The sequence below is a fragment of the Podarcis tiliguerta genome (assembly GCF_965153285.1).
Source record: "Podarcis tiliguerta genome assembly, chromosome: 8".
Taxonomy (NCBI): domain Eukaryota; kingdom Metazoa; phylum Chordata; class Lepidosauria; order Squamata; family Lacertidae; genus Podarcis; species Podarcis tiliguerta.
In genome coordinates, this window is record NC_139541.1 from 25,187,668 (window position 1) to 25,205,600 (window position 17,933).

The following is a 17,933-nucleotide window of genomic DNA, read 5'->3' on the forward strand; positions in this document are numbered from 1 at the left end:
ATCATGTCTCCTCTTAGTTGCCTTTTCTCTAAACTAAAAACTCCCCAGTGCTACTACCTTTCATTTCGTGTGTGTGTGTGTGTGTGTGTGTGTGTGTCACTCCACCCCCTTGATCTTTTTGTTTGCTCTTTCCTGATTTTGTTGCAAGATGATGGTCTCAAAGTGCAACAGCATTAGGGGGCAGCAGATTCAGAACCAGCCTCTATCCTTCCCCCGGATTCTACACAAATGAAGTAGCCCTATGTCTGTTCTCAGAAAACGTTTCCCTTGCCCACAATTTACAGGGCCTTTTCTGTGGGTAGCGGATGGTATTGAACTTCTGGGCCCACGAACCAATCTTAGTTTGTAGGACCCCATCCGCTGACAGCAGCCGGAGGAGATGGTTTAATCCTGCATTGGCTGTGCTGACCTATTCCCAGCAGGGAACATGAAATATACTCGGAGTCCTGTAGTGATTTCACGCTCTTTATTGCAGCTTGTAAAACAGTGATTGAATTGCCCCCCCAAACCTCAGGCTTTTATATACATTATTTACACAATGAGTCCCGTCTAATTGGCTGATTCTGTTTCCCTCCTGGAGCCTGATTGGTCTTTTCCTGCAGGCCAATCAGCCGCTGCATTCTACGACCCTACCAGCCTAATAGGCTGATTAACTTCCTCCTGGAGCCTGATTGGTCTTTTCCTGCAGGCCAATCAGCCGTTGCATTCTACGACCCTACCAGCCTAATAGGCTGATTAACTTCCTCCTGGAGCCTGATTGGTCTTTTCCTGCAAGCCAATCAGTTGTTGCATTCTAGGATCCTACTTGCCCATTGTTCTAGGATCCATGCTTAGTACATAACAGAACAGGATCATGCAGAGAGGCTACAGGATTTAATCTTTGCTTATCTGCTGGAGGAGCTGAGATTAAAGCCCTTTTGCCTGCTTCTTTAAGTGGGCTGGGGAAGGGGGCGCCAAGGCTGCCACCCTCCTGCTTAAAGGACCGGCAGAGCAAAGCACATTTTGAAACAGCCTCCAACCTCCTTTAATGGGGGCGGGAGAAGAAGCTGCTTCAAAAGGCAACCCTGTCACTTTAAAACAACGAATGGCAAAATCTTCAGAACTCAGAGGATGGGGGAAGTTAGGATCTAGGAAGGGCCAGGTCATCCCTTGGCCTAGGGATGCTGGGTGCAGTGCTCACTGGAAGGACAGATTGTGAAGCTGAGGCTCCAATACTTTGGCCACCTCATGAGAAGAGAAGACTCCCTGGAAAAGACCCTGATGTTGGGAAAGATGGAGGGCACAAGGAGAAGGGGACGACAGAGGACGAGATGGTTAGACAGTGTTCTCGAAGCTACAAACATGAATCTGACCAAACTGCGGGAGGCAGTGGAAGACAGGAGTGCCTGGCGTGCTCTGGTCCATGGGGTCACGAAGAGTCGGACACGACTGAACGATTAAACAACAACAACAACATCTATTTATCATCTATCTATCCTGTTTGCAGAGAGGGTAGTAGCTTTGTTAGCAGGATGGTGCCAACTGCCTGGGGTGGCCTTGCAGCATTGTAGAGCGTGGAACAGCAGGTCACATATAGCATTTCAGCCCTTGGAATCATTCAAATTGTAGAGTTGGATGGGACCTCCAAGGGTCCTCATCCTCATTGCAATGCAGGAATCGCAACTAAATAATCCTTCCTGCCCCTGTTTGGTCTCTTTCTTTCTCTCTCTCTCTGGACACTTCCAATGCCCTTTTGACAAATGCGCCACTCTCTCCCAGGGCTCCCTAAAAAGGCAAAGGCCCAAAACTTTGAGCTTCTCCCCCCTCCCCACTTCTGAAAAATAAGAAATAAAACTCCAGCTGTGAGTCAGTTTGCTGGCAGCCGGCACCGTACTGGGTCGAAGGGAACCCGCCGATGCCGTCAAGACGAGCGTGGCCTCTGTTGTTGTTGGCTGCATCTGGGGTGGGGTGAGCTGTAATTCACTTGGTCCGCTTCTAAATATAAACCCTGTTGAACCACCTTGGCCAGAAGCTGCAGGCTGTGTGGAAGCCATCCATTGCTGAAAGCACCACTTATTTTCCTTTGGCTCGAGGTAGAAAAGAGTGTGCTCGTCGCTGCTCTGCATGCTCCCTGGCCCTCACTCCCTGTGTCTGACATTGGCTTACCTGTGCCTTGTCTTGAAAACAGCCACTGTCTTGTGCTGCTAAACAATTTTGGTGCTGCTTTGTTTAGTAATTGTTCAAGACTGAAATTTTAAATATTGGAAGTGGGGGAGGGGTCTTTTAGCTTATGCAGGGAGGACAGGTGGCTAGAACCAAGCTGGTTTGGCTTTGAAGCCCTGACCTTTGCATAGGTCAAAAATTCATTTTTGTTGTCGATAGGGATGGAACAATAGGTACATTTCAGTTTCTTTCTGTTTCTCATCTTCCAAGTCTTGTTTAGTTTGCCCCATCTCGGTATCTGTATTTTTTTTTTTTTTAAATCTCTGTGAAAATGCATATGCCACTCCTAATATGCATGTTTCTGTACACAATTTTGCCTGATAGCTGTGTTTTTTGCATGCCATTCCCCTGAATACAGTGCTTTTTGGCATGAACCTATCCCCAAATTGCATCCTTTCCCCCTACTAATACAGTGGTACCTCAGGTTAAGAACTTAATTTGTTCTGGAGGTCCATTCTTAACCTGAAACTGTTCTTAACCTGAGGTACCACTTTAGCTAATGGTACTGCGCCGCTGCCACCGCGATTTCTGTTCACATCCTGAAGCAAAGTTCTTAACCTGAGGTACTATTTCTGGGTTAGCGGAGTCTGTAACCTGAAGTGTCTGTAACCTGAAGCGTCTGTAACCCGAGGTACTTGCATTTTGGAGGGCTGGCGAGCTGCCTCGCACATTTCAGAGAAGTGCAAATTTCAAAGGATAGATGTGTTTTTGTTCACAAAGTGGTTCAGGGAAGGCAAATTTAGGTGGGTTGGGCGCTGAGGTGCGAGAATCAAAAAGGAGTCTCTCCACTGTCCTTGTATATAATCTCAGAAGGGGCCTGGTTGCCACAAAGTCTTTAAAGTTGGCACAAAGATTGCCACCAGTTGCTGGAAACCATGGGAGGGGAGAGAGCCTTTGTCCTTGGGTCCTGCTTGCTGGTTTCCCACAGGCATCTGGTTGGCTGCTGTGAAAAGAGGATGCTGGATGTGATGGGCCATTGGCCTGGTCCAGCAAGACTCTTTTTGGGTTCTTATTGCCATGAAGAACACCAGCACTTCAGAATTCACCACTGCATCAACACTTGAGGTGATGGGGAAGCTTCATTGGGACTAAGTCAGAGCTCAGCACTTGGAAGGTAAAGGTAAAGGTAAAGGGACCCCTGACCATTAGGTCCAGTCATGGCTGACTCTGGGGTTGCAGTGCTCATTTCGCTTTATTGGCCGAGGGAGCCAGCATACAGCTTCCGGGTCATCTGGCAAACCAGAGCAGTGCACGGAAATGCCGTTTACCTTCCCACCAGAGCAGTACCTATTTATCTACTTGCACTTTGACGTGCTTTCAAACTACTAGGTTGGCAGGAGCAGGGACCGAGCAACAGGAGCTCACCCCGTCGCAGGGATTCGAACCGCCGACCTTCTGATCAGCAAACCCTAGGCTCCGTGGTTTAGCCCACAGTGCCACCTGCGTCCCAGTTGGAGGATAGAACCTACAAAAAAGAAAAGAGAACCCCCCCAACCCCCCTTTTTTGCACTTGTCTGGAAGGCGGTCTCCATGTGGCTCTGAGTTTCTTGTCTCTGGACTCTTTCCGGCTTCCACTTTACTCACCGTGAATATTTGTCAACAAGCATTTTGCAAAAAAAAATATGCCGTCATTCTCTCCCACGCTCTCTGGTTGAAATACTGGTGCATTTCACCATTCGGGGAAGTGAGGAACCGCATGCACAAATTTGTATTCTCACCCCCCACCCCCCGCCAAGAAGAGAGAGAAAGATTGAAACAGCTGGTATGAAAACATTGCCTGGCGAAACCGTTGCCAAGAGCGGTTCTGCGGCGAAGAGCAAAAATAAAAAGGCTAGATTTAGACAAACTCAAAGGGATTTTCTTGAAGCTGCTTTGGGAAAGGATATGTGAAACTCTGAAGAGATGGTGGGCACCAGCAGAGCTAAAGAGAATTTATCTCTGGGGCATCACTAAAGGAAAAACTTGCCTGCTGCCCGGAGATTTGGGCAATGGGGTCTTGTCTGGCATGCCCAAGTGTGTGTTGTTCCCTAGGGCATATGCGCCTGCCTTAAATGGGAGCCCCTTGGAAAGGCAGCTGTGCAGTTGTGTGTGTGTCCCCTGGACTCAGCCTTGAGCCCGGATGTCCCTGTGGTAGCCGTGGCAAGGGTGCCCTCACCCAACTTTGGCTGCCACATGATGAGCCATGTCCATTCCTAGAGAAGGCAGCTCTAGACTCAAGGACACGTGCTTTCGTTTCATCACAGCTGGACTCCTGGGATGCAATCTGCATGGGGCTGCCTTTGAAGAGCCTCTGGGAACTTCCGAAAAGCCACAAAGCGCCCCCTGTGGCGACCTTTAAAGCAAATTTTTCTTTCGAAAAATTTCCCTCTACACAATGCGAATAAAGACAAGAAATACAAATGTTTTCCGGCAACTTTAAAGACCAACCCGTTTGTTTTTTTTATTAGAGCATAATTTTTCATGGACTGGAATCCATTTAGATGCATGACTGAGATGTTGCCCTGGCTCCAAGATTTTAGACCATAGCAACAAAAAGTCACCAGCAGTACTCTGCGGGGGCAAAGTTCTAGAGATCCTGAGAGATGGAGCTGAACCCTGCAGAACAAAGACTCCAGCAATTTGCTCTGCAAATTTGAACCAGACACCGCCAAAAGGAAAACAAACAAACAGGAAGTGATTTCCCAGGGACCACACATGGATGCTCTTATTTATTTGCCGCCCTGATATGCCACTTGACAAACGTTCTGCGTTCCCAGACAATATTAAAACATGACAACCAAACCACAGAACAGTAGATTTGGATAGAATTCAAAAAGGCTGAGATATTTAAAGGAACTTCACAGATGTGGGGAAATGAATGGCTATTTCTCTCCTCATTTTCCTTTCTTCCCGGCTAACTTCTCATCTGAGCAACGCTGGAAGGATCATGGCCCTGCCTCTCTTAGCAACATGGTTCTCTGAGATCACGGCTCTGCAGTGTTTTGAAACCTGGAGCCTCGTCCAGAGGCCCTCTTGGATTCCTGCAAGTCATCTTGCCAGTCCTCTGACCCTGGTGGTACCAGCTCCCTTTCACCTCCGATGGGAGTCCGATTGGATTCCTGCGCAGGCCCTGTGCCTGACAGATGCTCCATCCCTGCAGCTGAGGGGTGTCTGCCAAGAACAGCACGTAATGGCCTTTTAAATGCTCTTTGTTGACGGGAACTTTTCCCCGCATAATCAGGGGCTTAGGACTGGAGCCAGCTGAAAACTCTGAAGTTCGCCAGCAACGGAACCCAAGGCTTTTGAGCAGAAGTCTCCCTCTGGGCTGAGAGGTGAGCAGCATGCCCTGACCCAGTAGCTTGCTCTGACTTTACTTTTTTTTTAACAGCACGTGGTTCATTTCTTTGCAGTACAGCTGACAGAAAGACAAGTAGCTTCAGGTCTTGATGTGAGCCAGCACTTAACAGTGATTGACCATGGAACCTCTGCTGGGCCTAGAATCGGTCTGGCCATGCAAGAATAAGAAGAGCTCCCAAAGCATGTGCGGAGTGCATTTTGCTTTGCCCTAAGTATCAGTCTCTCCCAGAATGGGGAAGGTGCTTGTACCACACTAGCTATGGCTCACAAGTTAAAACTGTTCTACATTTTCATTTACTGCTCACTAGTGTTGGGCAACAGGGATACAGGTGTCGCTGTGGGTTAAACCACAGAGCCTAGGACTTGCCGATCAGAAGGTCGGCGGTTCAAATCCCTGTGATGGGGTGAGCTCCCGTTGCTCAGTCCCAGCTCCTGCCAACCTAGCAGTTCAAAAGCACGTCAAAGTGCAAATAGATAAATACCGGCAGGTACTGCTCCAGCGGGAAGGTAAACGGTGTTTCCGTGTGCTGCTCTGGTTCGCCAGAAGTGGCTTAGTCATGCTGGCCACATGACCCGGAAGCTGTACACCGGCTCCCTCGGCCAATAAAGTGAGATGAGTTGGTCACAACTGGACCTAATGGTCAGGGGTCCCTTTATCTTTACTAGTGTTGGGTGATATCTGGTTTTCACAACGCTGCAATAGATCACCAGCTAAACATTACAATATACCAATATACAGTGGTACCTTGGTTTTTGAACATCTCCATTGATGAACACTTTGGTTTTCAAACACTGTAAACCTGGAAGTAAATGCTTCAGTTTTCGAACTTGCCTCGGCAGTCGAACATGCCATCCAGCTTCCATACTGAGTTTTTCATATTGAGGCTTCCTTACTGAGGGACGCGGGTGGCACTGTGGGTAAAACCTCAGCGCCTAGGACTTGCCAATCGCATGGGCGGCGGTTCGAATCCCCGCGGCGGGGTGCGCTCCCGTCATTCGGTCCCAGCGCCTGCTAACCTAGCAGTTCGAAAGCACCCCCGGGTGCAAGTAGATAAATAGGGACCGCTTACCCGCGGGAAGGTAAACGGCGTTCCATGTGCTGCGCTGGCTCGCCAGATGCAGCTTGTCGCTGGCCACGTGACCCAGAAGTGTCTGCGGACAGCGCTGGCTCCCAGCCTATAGAGTGAGATGAGCGCACAACCCTAGAGTCTGTCAAGACTGGCCTGTACGGGCAGGGGTACCTTTACCATTACCTTTTACTGAGTTTTCGGTTTTTGAATGTTTCAGAACTTGAACGGTCTTCCGGAATGGATTATGTTTGAAAACTGAGGTACGACTGTATCACGATGTCTGAAATAAGGATGGAGCTCTGTAGAGGCATTGGCTGGCTTCATGGCTTTTCCCACATTGCGATTTTTGCATAGTGCACACACACACATCATGATTTGAAATACATATAGCCAGCTCAAAAATGATGAAATTGATGTCACAATATGGACTTCAAACCAGTTTTGGACGCTATATCAATATATCGCCCAGCCCTGCTCTTCACAAAGGGCAGCAAACATATCTCCGATGCCAGTAAAAATAAAAGCAAAACATTTTAAAACAGTTAAAATCAGCAAAATATTAAAACAGAGTGCAAGTGGACCATTGCATGATCAAATGCTTCTCACCCCGTCCGCCCCTGATTCCTACATATAAAAGGGCCTCATGCTTGTTGATCAAGGGCTGGAGAGGCTTTGGGTTCAAATCCCCACTCAGTCTTGAAGCTTCCTGAGAGACTTTGGAGCAGTCACTCTCAGCCTAATCTGCACCCCCGGGTTGCTGTGGGATATAAAATAGGAATAGCGGGAGAAAGCTGTGTCTCTGGGCTTTGAACTTATTGAATTGCAACAGGGGAAAAAATGAGTTATTAAATGAGCTGAGCTGTGGGTTATTAAGTTGAACAGACGTCCTTTGGCAGAAGGACCGAAAGGCGGCTGTGCAACGTGGCCACTGAGGATGAACACGTGTTGGGGTGTTTGCCAGAGTTCCCATCATGTCAGGCCTGGTAGGCTGAACTCTGTGGCAGCAATGAGTTGCATGGTGTTTAAAAAATAAATTTTAAAATCCCAGAATAGCTTGCCTATCTTGCTTATACCCGAAAGGGAACTGCAAGTCTTTTCTGCCTTTTGACCTGAGTTTCGCAATCACATATCCTCCAACTTTCCTCAGATGAAAACAGGGACATTTCTCACTGCCCCACAACCGACTCTCCTAGACCCCCTATTTTTGTTGTCCCCACCACAGAGCATTTCCTATTTGAAGAAGGGCAAGTGCCAGCCCCACAACCACAATGGGATGCAGCACACACATCCTCCACCATCCTGAGAAAACCCCTTCATCCGAATTTTATTTTGTTTTTACTCTTTGGTAGATTTACAGAAAGAAAAGCACACTGCAATAAATAAATTTTAGAAAGAGGCAAGATTAGATGCAGGCACTGTTTTGTTTTTTTAAAGTCAAGGCTCCTTGCTCTCTTCTCTGCAAGGGTGTTGCCAGAGGGTTCATGTTTACTTGTAAGCAAAGTGCAATGACAGTGACCACTCGCCTGCCCTCTTCATTTGCTTGGAACCTAAATTTTGCATCTATAGCGGATGCAAAATGTGTGTCGTGGACCTGTGCTGTGAGTCGCTCAAGTCCCGATCTGCTCCTGTGATCACTAAGCTTTTCCTTTGCCTACAAACCACTCCTTTTTTAAATTTTTGGCTGCTGGGTCCAGCTGGTCCCCCATTAGGACCACAAGCTGGCTGTCGATCTGAAGTTTTGCAAGCTAGGGGCTGTGAAGCTGTTTGCTCCTGACCGGCTGCTGGATAACCTGCCTTCTTCTTCTTCTTTTTTTAAAGCAAACTTTTGAACGCTTTCTCTTCCAGATGAGCGGACCGTGACGGAGGAGAAGGAGAAAGTATTGTACTGCCAAAATCCCAACTGCGTGGAGAAGCGGCGAGCCACAAAGGTACTGTATTATGATTTTGCATGTGTTTGGGTTCAGGGGGCTTCTGGGAAAGAGGATATTCTTAGATCTTGAGGAAGTTGCCACAAAGCCCACCGTTTCCTCCCAAGTGCCTTGATCTGAGAAATCCAAAGACCGTGGGGCTCAGTTAACCAAGCCAAGGAGGATGAGGTCACAAATACAGAATCAGTTGTTGGCATTGGGCTGCGACAGGCTCCATCTGCACAATATGCAGTGCTTTGCCATTCCTGTCAACTGCCCTCATTAAATCGGGACATCCCATTTTTGGGGTGCTGTGCACACCCCAGACACATGTTTTTGGGCTCTGTGATCTCATGCAGATCATGTGACTCGCATGAGAGCAGTGCCAGGAAGATGCACCTCCCAATTTCTGGAGTCAACATGTTGGAAGGTATGCTGTACCACTTTGTAAACAGTCATGGCTTCCCACAAAGAATCCCAGGAGCTGTAGTTTGTTAATGTTGTTGAGAGTTGTTAGGAGACCTCTTTCCCACCCAACAGAGGGTCAATTTCCAGAGTGGTTTAACAATCAATTCCCCTTCATAGGGTGCTCTGGGAATGAAATAAAGGGCCTCCTAACAGCTCTCAGCATCCCCAACCAACTACAGTTCCCAGAATTCTTTGGGGCAAACCATGACTGTTTAAAGTGGTATGATGCTGCTTTCAAGGCATAGTGCAGACAGGGCCATAGGGATTCAGACACAGCGAGCCTCTAATTCACTGTGTAATGTTTCTGGGTCCAACAACAAGCACCTGCAATGATGAGTAATTTTTATAAAGGAATCTTTATTCAGGGGATCCTCTAAGACCTTACCCTCCAATAGTTCTCCAATGAAAATAGGGACATCCTAAGGAAAAGTGGGACATTCTGGGATCAAATCAGAAACCGGGATGGCTTCTCTAAATCAGGGGCGTCTCTGGAAAATAGGGACACTTGGAGTGTTTGCTAACTCAAGACCTAAGGAACGGCTGAGGTCATGTGACTCCAGGGCAAGTCCTCAAACTGCCAAGCCCTTAACAGTAAAGGCGGGTCAACAAATTGCAAGCTCTATCATTGCACTCAGTAACCGGCGTAAGTGGATGAGACCCCAAGGGGCAGCCCAGCATCAAGATTTCCCTCTCGCCCACCTTCCGTCCCTGAATCTGCCGCATGGTGCCAATATATTGAGTGTTCCCCACCTGCCACTCCATTCCACCCAATCTGCTCCACATCACCACTGCCTGGTGCTGGCATAATCCAACACATTGATGTCCGGACTGGGGGAAGATGGAGTGGGTATCACACCCTTCTTTAATTGGCTGCCAGCCCATCTGAAAAGTTTTGCCCAATGCCTGACTTCGAGAGTGAACTAAAAACGACGCGGGTCCCCCAAAGGTTGCAGGAGCTGCTTATTGTGACATGTGTGAATTTATCCTAAACATGCCTGCTTTATTGATTTTTTAAAAAAGAAGCTGAATACCTACCATAGGGGCTAACCAGAATGTTTAAAGTGTGTGTGTGTGTGTAGGGTAAGGGGTAAAGAAAATAAGAACCTGGCTGCTTTTTCCCAGCTGGGTTTTAGAACTGAATGTGGGTGACTCAAGTTCCTTTGTGCCCCTTCATGTGTGTGGCTGATGGTGCGGCTTGCGCAGGCCATCGGGGAAGGCAGGTTGCGGAAAGATGCCAGTAGAAAATGGTTTGGCTCCGTCCTTCCCCTCTGCTCTTTCTGCCTCTCCGCCCTTCCTTGGGTCTCCCCCTTACCTCACCGCCTTTCCCCTCCCTGCTAACAAACCGCAAAGACTTTTCCAGACAGAGTGGCAGCCTCAAAGCCTCAGCAGCTGGAGAAATGCTCAGCTCTCCCCCCTCCCACAAAAGGGTCAGTGCGTCGCCATTCCAACAAGAAGATTGGTGTCTGTCTGTCTGTCTGTCTGTGTGTGTGTGTGTAAAGAGAGAGAGAGAGGGACAGCTGTTCTCCCTTGTCCGCTTTGCTCGATTCACAACGATTCGCTGGAGCTGCTCTCCCCGTTCTCTGCTGCTCAGGAGCAGGAAAGGAGCCCAGCAACACAATCTGCAAAAATGAAAAAGGGCAGCTTGGTAGGCCCCTTGAGCTGGCCTGTGTGTGTGTGAGGAGTTGGAGGAGGAAGGGTCAGTTTCCTTGAGAAGACTGTGGGGTGCAAGGCAGCCTCAGCTTGTGTACAAGGTTATAGGTTGAACAGGTGGGGAGGGAGGGAGGGAAGTAGGCAGGCTGACTAGCACCACTAAAATTAATTGAGAACATAAGAAAAAAGCCTCTTGGATCAGGGCATCTATCCCAGCATTGTGTTCTTGCAGGAGCCAATCAGATGCCTGCAGTAAACCTGCAAGAGTTCTCTCCCCCCCCCCAAGTTTTCCAGCTACTGGCATACAGAAGCATAGCTGCCTTTGACCGTGGAGGTAGAGTATAGCCATCCTGGCTAGTAGCCACCGATGGCCTTCTCCTCTGTGAATTTGTCTAATCTTTCAAAGCCATCACTGCCTCTTGCAGGAGTGAATTCCGTAGTTTATCCATGTGCTGCATGAATAAGTTCGAGTTCCAGTGTCATTAGAGAGGGAGAAAGAACTTTTCTCTAGCTACTTCCTCCATGCCGTGCATAATTCTATAAACTTCTATCATGCCACTTCAGTCCAACCCTACAATTAAGGTGAAGAAAATTTTATGGGTTTTTCTTCAGATGGGCAGGGGGTGGGGAAGAATCAGTTCTGGGGCCATCCTTTAATTCAACTCAGACTTTGCTTTTGAGCTCTGGAAGGGGTGGGTGGGAAATGGCACCACTGATGTTCTGCAGCTTGCTTTGGACTGGGGGCGGGGAGAAGCTAGAAGTGGACAGGACCAATTGGCTAGTGCCTGTGACGCCGTCAATATGCCTTCTACCAATCCCTGGAACAGTTCTGCAACTGGTTTGTGCGTGTAAAGTAAGGCATGAGGATGGGCATTTAAATGAATAAAAATAGGTGTGATCTGAAAAAAAGAAAAAGCAGTCAGCTTTCTTGAAAAGTGAGTGTTTTGACATCACATATTAGGTTGCAGAGCCCTCTTGGGCCTAATCTGAGTCTGCCTTTCTGGAATGTGTGAACTAGCTGAACACCAAACCACTCACTCACTAAGCCAGCCTTAGGGTCCAGCTTGGACTGTGCTGCTACCAAAAGCCCCAGCGCAGATGGGCTGCCCCTGCTTCCACTCCTAGGTTATAATTTGTGTGTCTGCGTGCAAACTAGCCCAGCAGAATCTCTCGTTCTCTGCCTTGTCCTCTTAGCCTAATTGCTTGTTAATGTAAAGCTGCGATGGATTTAGAGCCTCTCATTCCCCTCTCCCCTGTCTGTGGAGTAGCCGGCTTGGTTACTCATTCTCTCTTCTCTGGGATAGCTTCCCTTACTTTTCTTTGGGACTGAAGCCTGGGCAGGAAAAAGAAATCCCTTTGGGGTCCCCCCCCCCTAATGCCACCTGGGTTTCTCTCTGGGGCTATCTTGAAGTGAAGGTAAGTGTTTGCTAATAGTAGTCAACCCATATTCCCGGACCTCTCCCCCACTATTTCCTAAACCTTCATTATCTCTTTGGATGTTTTGCTGTTATGGGGAGCGTTTTTTGTTATTGAGATGAGGGTTTTTTTTTGGGGGGGGGGGTCTTGAGGATTATCCGCAAAGGGGGATGCTCCATGGACTTTGTTCAGTCCCTGAGGTTGAATATGTGGTGCCCCCCCCTTGCCGCTGCTACTACCAAGTCTTTGAACAAACTTCCTCTTCAGGTTGGTTAAAATTGAACCTGGAAAAAAATCCATTCCTTTTCTTGGGAAGTGAGTACTGATTTCAACATCTAGTTTTTACGGCAGCTGTAGGAGCCTATTGGCTAATATGTGTGATGTCATTTTGTCGCCCCCCCCCCCACCCCCGGCCTCCAATTCCTTGCAGCAGAACAATCTGTTTGGGAAAACTCTTTAGAAGCTGTTTAAAAGACCAACAAATTTATGATGACATAAACTCTTGCGGACCCTAAGCCAATTCATTGGTTGCTTCTTTGGCATATATTTAAAGGAAAAGATGGATGTTGGATGGTCATGAGATGCAAAAATTGGAGTCGCTGACTTAAATATATGCTAAATAGGCACACTTTTTACACTAACAAACCGGAACTGGAAGTTCTGGCTCCTTCCTCCCCAATCTATACCGCCAAACCTAATCCCCCAAATTCAAGGAGAAACATTTGCTTTTTATGCAGATGTTTATTTAGCAGTATGAAGATGAATGTACTAACACCTGGGATGTAGCAGGGAACCATTCACAAGAGTGCCCCCCCCCATCTTGCTGCTATTCAGCTTTTCCCTTGGATCCCTCCAAGTGAGATGGTTTTAAAGCAGCTTAAAAATAATTTTAAAATGTCAGTTAAAAATGCAGCCTTCAACTAGAGGACTTCAGGGTTGCTTCTACATTAGGCCCAACTGAGGCCTTAGTCTTCTTGTGGAACTGAGAGATGCTGAGGGCCATGTAAGCAACTGCTCCTATTATAGAGGATGAAATACCTAAGAAAGTACTTGGTACTCTTTCTATACGCAATGGCAGCAACCAGAAGAAATTATGCTCCAAGGTGGAAGGACAAAGATAGTCCTGCAGAAAAAGAATGGCAGAATAAGTTGGCAGAATATGCGGAATTAGCAATGCTGACTGCAAAGATAAGGAATCAGTATGAGACAGATATAAGAGGGGAGTGGGAACGCTTTGGATAATATTTAAAGATATACAATAACCAGATAAATTTCCAAGTAGGGTTATACATGTGAGCAGCAGTTAAAAACAACCAGAAGAGGGGGGGTAATTAAGGAAATGCAGCTCAACAAGGACAAAACAAGAACCCACGAAGGGATGTGCGGGGAAGTCCAAGAATATAAGATAACCAAAGATAACTGTACCACCTCGGGTACATACGCTTCAGGTTACATACGCTTCAGGATACAGACTCCGCTAACCCAGAAATAGTACATCAGGTTAAGAACTTTGCTTCAGGATGAGAACAGAAATCGTGCAGCAGTGGCGGGAGGCCCCATTAGCTAAAGTGGTGCTTCAGGTTAAAAACAGACCTCCAGAATGAATTACCGTATTTTTCGCTCTATAAGACGCACCAGACCACAAGATGCCCCTAGTTTTTGGAGGAGGAAAACAAGAAACAAAATATTCTGAATCTCAGAAGCCAGAACAGCAAGAGGGATCATGATGCAGTGAAAGCAGCAATTCCTCTTGCTGTTCTGGCTTCTGGGATAGCTGTGCAGCCTGCATTCGCTCCATAAGACGCATACACATTTCCCCTTACTTTTTAGGAGGGAAAAAGTGAGTCTTATAGAGCAAAAAATACGGTAAGTATGTAACCAAAGGTACCACTGTATAATGGATGTGTCAGAGCATATTTGGCCCCTGGGATACTGGGTAGTTATGAAACAGACTGGACAATAGCTTGAGTGTAGGTGTTGAAAGCCCCAACTGAATGTGAGTTCCGGCTACCTGGTGAAACCAGCGCAGAGGGCCTCCTTTGTTGCCTCCACTGCTTCCTTGAGTAACCGCCCAGGCAAGTGGTGGTCTGAGCCCTCCTCTTGGAGATCCACTGTGATTTGCTTGGCAAACGGTTCGAGGACAAAGTTGCTTACCCATGTAGCCTGCATGATACCGTGGCTGATGTGGCTCTGAGTGAGGTTTACAATGCTCCATCAAGCCTTGTTTTGTGGGACTGGTCTTTGTGGCCTGACCAGGCCGCTTTGTGCCCAACCAGGTGCCCTCTCAACCCTTTGAGATCCAGGGTGTGTTGAGCGCATCTTTGCAGGTGGTGCCTGCCACCTGGAAGGAGGTGATAATGTGGTCATTCCTGACGACACCCAACCCTGGACCTGTTGGTATTAAACAACTACCACCCAGTTGCTGAAATTCTCCCTTTTGGGACAGGGACTCAAGAAGGTTGTCGGCAGTGCAGTTGCAGGTGTTTTTTGGAGGAAACCGATTATACAAACCCACCCCAGGTTGGGTTCAGTCCTGAGTCTGGGGCAAAATCAGCTCTGGTCTCCCTGGTGAGATAGGACAGATTCCCACTCTTTGAGTTTTCCAGAAACAATGGAAAACATTCTTGTTTCAACAAGCTGTTCCGATGGGATAAATGTATATATTTTCAGGGGTCCGCCTTGGGTGTTTCATTGTATCATTTAAAAGCTACATTTAGTCATGTTTTTAAACTCATTTTTATTGTGCGGCTGTGAATCGTCTTGAATGGTACATTTTATCAAATAAAGGATCAAATGATGAGTGGTGCAGAGAAGGAGGCTGGAGAGATGATGGTTTGCTGTTTCTCTTGAAACACTAGAATTGTTGTGTGGGTGTCTGTCCATGTGGTTTTGTGGTGGATATCCTCTAGAAAAACTGTCTTGCAGCACATTTCATTAGACAGTGTACCCAGGTAATTTTTCATTTTAGAAGGCAATCATCTATTGAATGCCTACATCAAAGGACATTGTTTTTATTCATTGAACAATTAACCAAACTTGATCTTTGAAATAAACTTTGCTTAAAGAATATAAACTTTTAAAAAGAGTCGCAGAATACGTGTTTGCTGTAATGAGGCATTTACACAGATGCAGTCAGTTTTCATGAGCATTATCTTTAACCAGATAATGAGCTAACCCAAATGGACTGAAACAGATTAAGGTTTCTTCATCTTCCTGTCCTAGACAATGAGAAGTTGCTGACTTGGTGTGGGGAAAAGGTGGCGAGGGGACCTGGATGGAGTCAGAGCAGTGAGACAGAGGCAGGTAGATGCAGGCAGAAGAAAAAAGCTGGAATGGATCTGTAGTTTCTCCCTGTGCCGTTTCCAGGGACAGACTCAGGCAGAAGCTGCCGTTCCATTCTGGCCTTTTTCTTCTCTCTCTGCTTTCCTTCCTCCTCCTCCTCCCTTCTGCCTTTCTCCCCCCTCAATCCACTTCTCTGCGGTTCATGGCAGCTGGGTTACTGCTCTTTATCATCTCCTCTTTACCAGGACCCCTGTTTTTTTGAAACACTAGGTGTCCCTGGACCTATGACGGCCAGTATCCAGAAGCTGCCCTCCCTCAGCCTTCATCCAAGGCATAATTAACTTATGGGATTCATCGCCACAAATTGTTCTTAGGGAGACCAGCACAGGTGGCCTCTTAAAATGGATTAGGCAAATTAACGCGAGAGAGATTTGAAGCAGCAACCTTCATATTTAGAGCCCCACTGCCATGCCTCTCTGCCTGGGGTCCTCTTGCTGGACTTTTGCACAGCTCATTGGCTGTGAATTAGCTCTCCCAACTTTAGGCAGAGGCCTGTTTGGATGGAGGAAGCACAACAGATTTCAGAGTATGGGGTGAAAGAAAGGAGCCGAGGGATAGTAGAAGTTGTTGGAGGAATATCTGTTCATTTACAACTGTACGAGGTGAGTGTGGTGGTGAAGAGAGAGAGAGAGAGAGAGAGAGAGAGAGAGAGAGAGAGAGAGAGAGACCAGGCAGGTAGTGGAACTCTTTTTTTTAAAAAAAAAATCATTAAGCACCTTATCCCAAGTCCATCCGTCTCTGGCCAGGCAGCTGCAAAATCTCAGGCTTACCTCCCAGATGTAAAACGGCCCACCCCAAATCGTGTGCACCCTAAAATGCTCTGGATTTGTGTTGGGCACAAGTGTGGAACCCTGGCATGCTAGGCCTGGAAGAAGCTGTAACGTTGTATCGTGGAAAGTATGTTTTACACCAGGACAGACACAATTTGTCCTGCTGTTTGTTATGTGTTGTTGTAGCCAAAGCCGGTCCTGCTTAGAGTAGACCCACTAAAATCAACACACATGGTCCAACTGCTTTCAGTGGAGCTACTCTGAGTAAAACTAAGTTGAATAAAGTCTAGTATTATTATTATTATTATTATTATTATTATTATTATCATTTACATTTACATTTGTTCGCCACTTACTGTGTCTCAGTGCAACTCATGTTTACAAAAACACACGTGATTACAATTTTATTAAATTCATCAGAAAGATGAAAGAACATTAACTGGCTAAAAGTGCTCATCCTGCAATATCAATGGTCATCAGCTGTGATTCCTACATGGCAGGGGTTTGGCCCAGCTGGCCCTTGGGGTCCCTTCCAACTTCCTATGAGTCCATCAAAGCAGGTGATACTTGTGCAGCGCTGTTTTTAGCAGCTGATAGCCACCAGCCACCAAAAGCCATTAAGCAAAAGCCACTAGCACCATGGAAAGAAGCTCTTCTGTAGATCCCAGAAAGCCCCTTTGTGGCCATCGACTCGTCCTCGTTCACCCTTCCCAGCAGGAAGGGTTAAGAGTTTTCTCTGAGCTGTTATGTAAGAAGCTGCAGAGAGCCTCTGTGGTCCACAGCTGCCCGGAACAACAGGTTCCTGGTCCCAGTCTGTGGCCTCTCTGTTGGCGCCTGTGTGTATGAAACTGAGGGGGCCTGGGGGGGGGGAAGGACTTGTTGGAGGGTTACAGGAGGTGCTCTGACATCCTCTGGGCAGCTGATCAAGTAGATTTTGGCTAGGATGAAGGCTGCTTCCATCTCTCTGCCCCCCAAACTTCACTCTGTGCCAAGATACATGCATGAGGAGCAGATTCCGATGAGGACCTGGCTATGGAATTCTCTCTCCCTGGGGAAAATCCAGCAACGCCCCCTCCACCCTTATAGAATTGCAGAGTTGGAAGGGACCACGAGGGTCATCTAGTCCAGCCCCTTCAAAGCAGGAATCTTTTGCCCAACATGGGGCTCGAACCCACAACCCTGAGATTAAGAATCTCGTGCTCTGCTGATGCAGCTATCCACGCCTTTAAGTACGCTTTGAAAATGCTTCTATTTGCAGAGGAGGTTTTTTTTTTTTTAAACCCAATAGTTTGGCATGGTTTCTGAGAAGATTTTCCGTGCAGCTACTCTGCATTATGTTGCTGTGTCATCATGAATTATTATGTGGTGGTCTTTATTGCTTCTGAATTTTGTAGGCTGCTTGGAAGAGGAAAATTACCAAGCAGTGGGAAATCCGTGTCCGCTGTGAAATAACGTGGACACTTTAGGTTCCCATTTACTTTTGATGGTCTGTTAAACAATACGACAACAATAGCAATATCAAAACATTGATATTGTTTTATTTTTGGAAAATTTATAAAATATGATATGGGGGGGGGAATACTTTTGACGGTCTGTTAACATCTAGCGCAGTTGTTTCTCAGCTGTCCAGATTAAAAGTCACTCCCATGGCTCTTTTTTTCCTTTGTCCTCCCAGCAGGTCTGAAAAAGTTGACCTTCCTCATCAGGCTCTATGTTGTGTCTAGAGATGGTTTTGATAACAACTCTTCCACAGTCTGCCAGCAGGTGGCAGG

The 17,933-nt window shown here is 47.1% G+C and overlaps 1 protein-coding gene across 4 annotated transcripts in view; it reads left to right on the forward strand.

Annotated features, from left to right (window-relative positions):
- Positions 1–17,933, forward strand: part of PLEKHG5 (pleckstrin homology and RhoGEF domain containing G5) — a gene marked incomplete at its 3' end in the record, with an annotated part of 100,248 nt that overhangs the window by 17,667 nt on the left and 64,648 nt on the right. For all 4 annotated transcript variants that reach the window (XM_083452078.1, XM_083452077.1, XM_083452076.1 and 1 more), the window contains exon 2: positions 8,454–8,536. In XM_083452078.1, the coding sequence (XP_083308204.1) occupies positions 8,454–8,536 (83 nt within the window). The remainder of the gene's footprint in view (positions 1–8,453; positions 8,537–17,933) is intronic.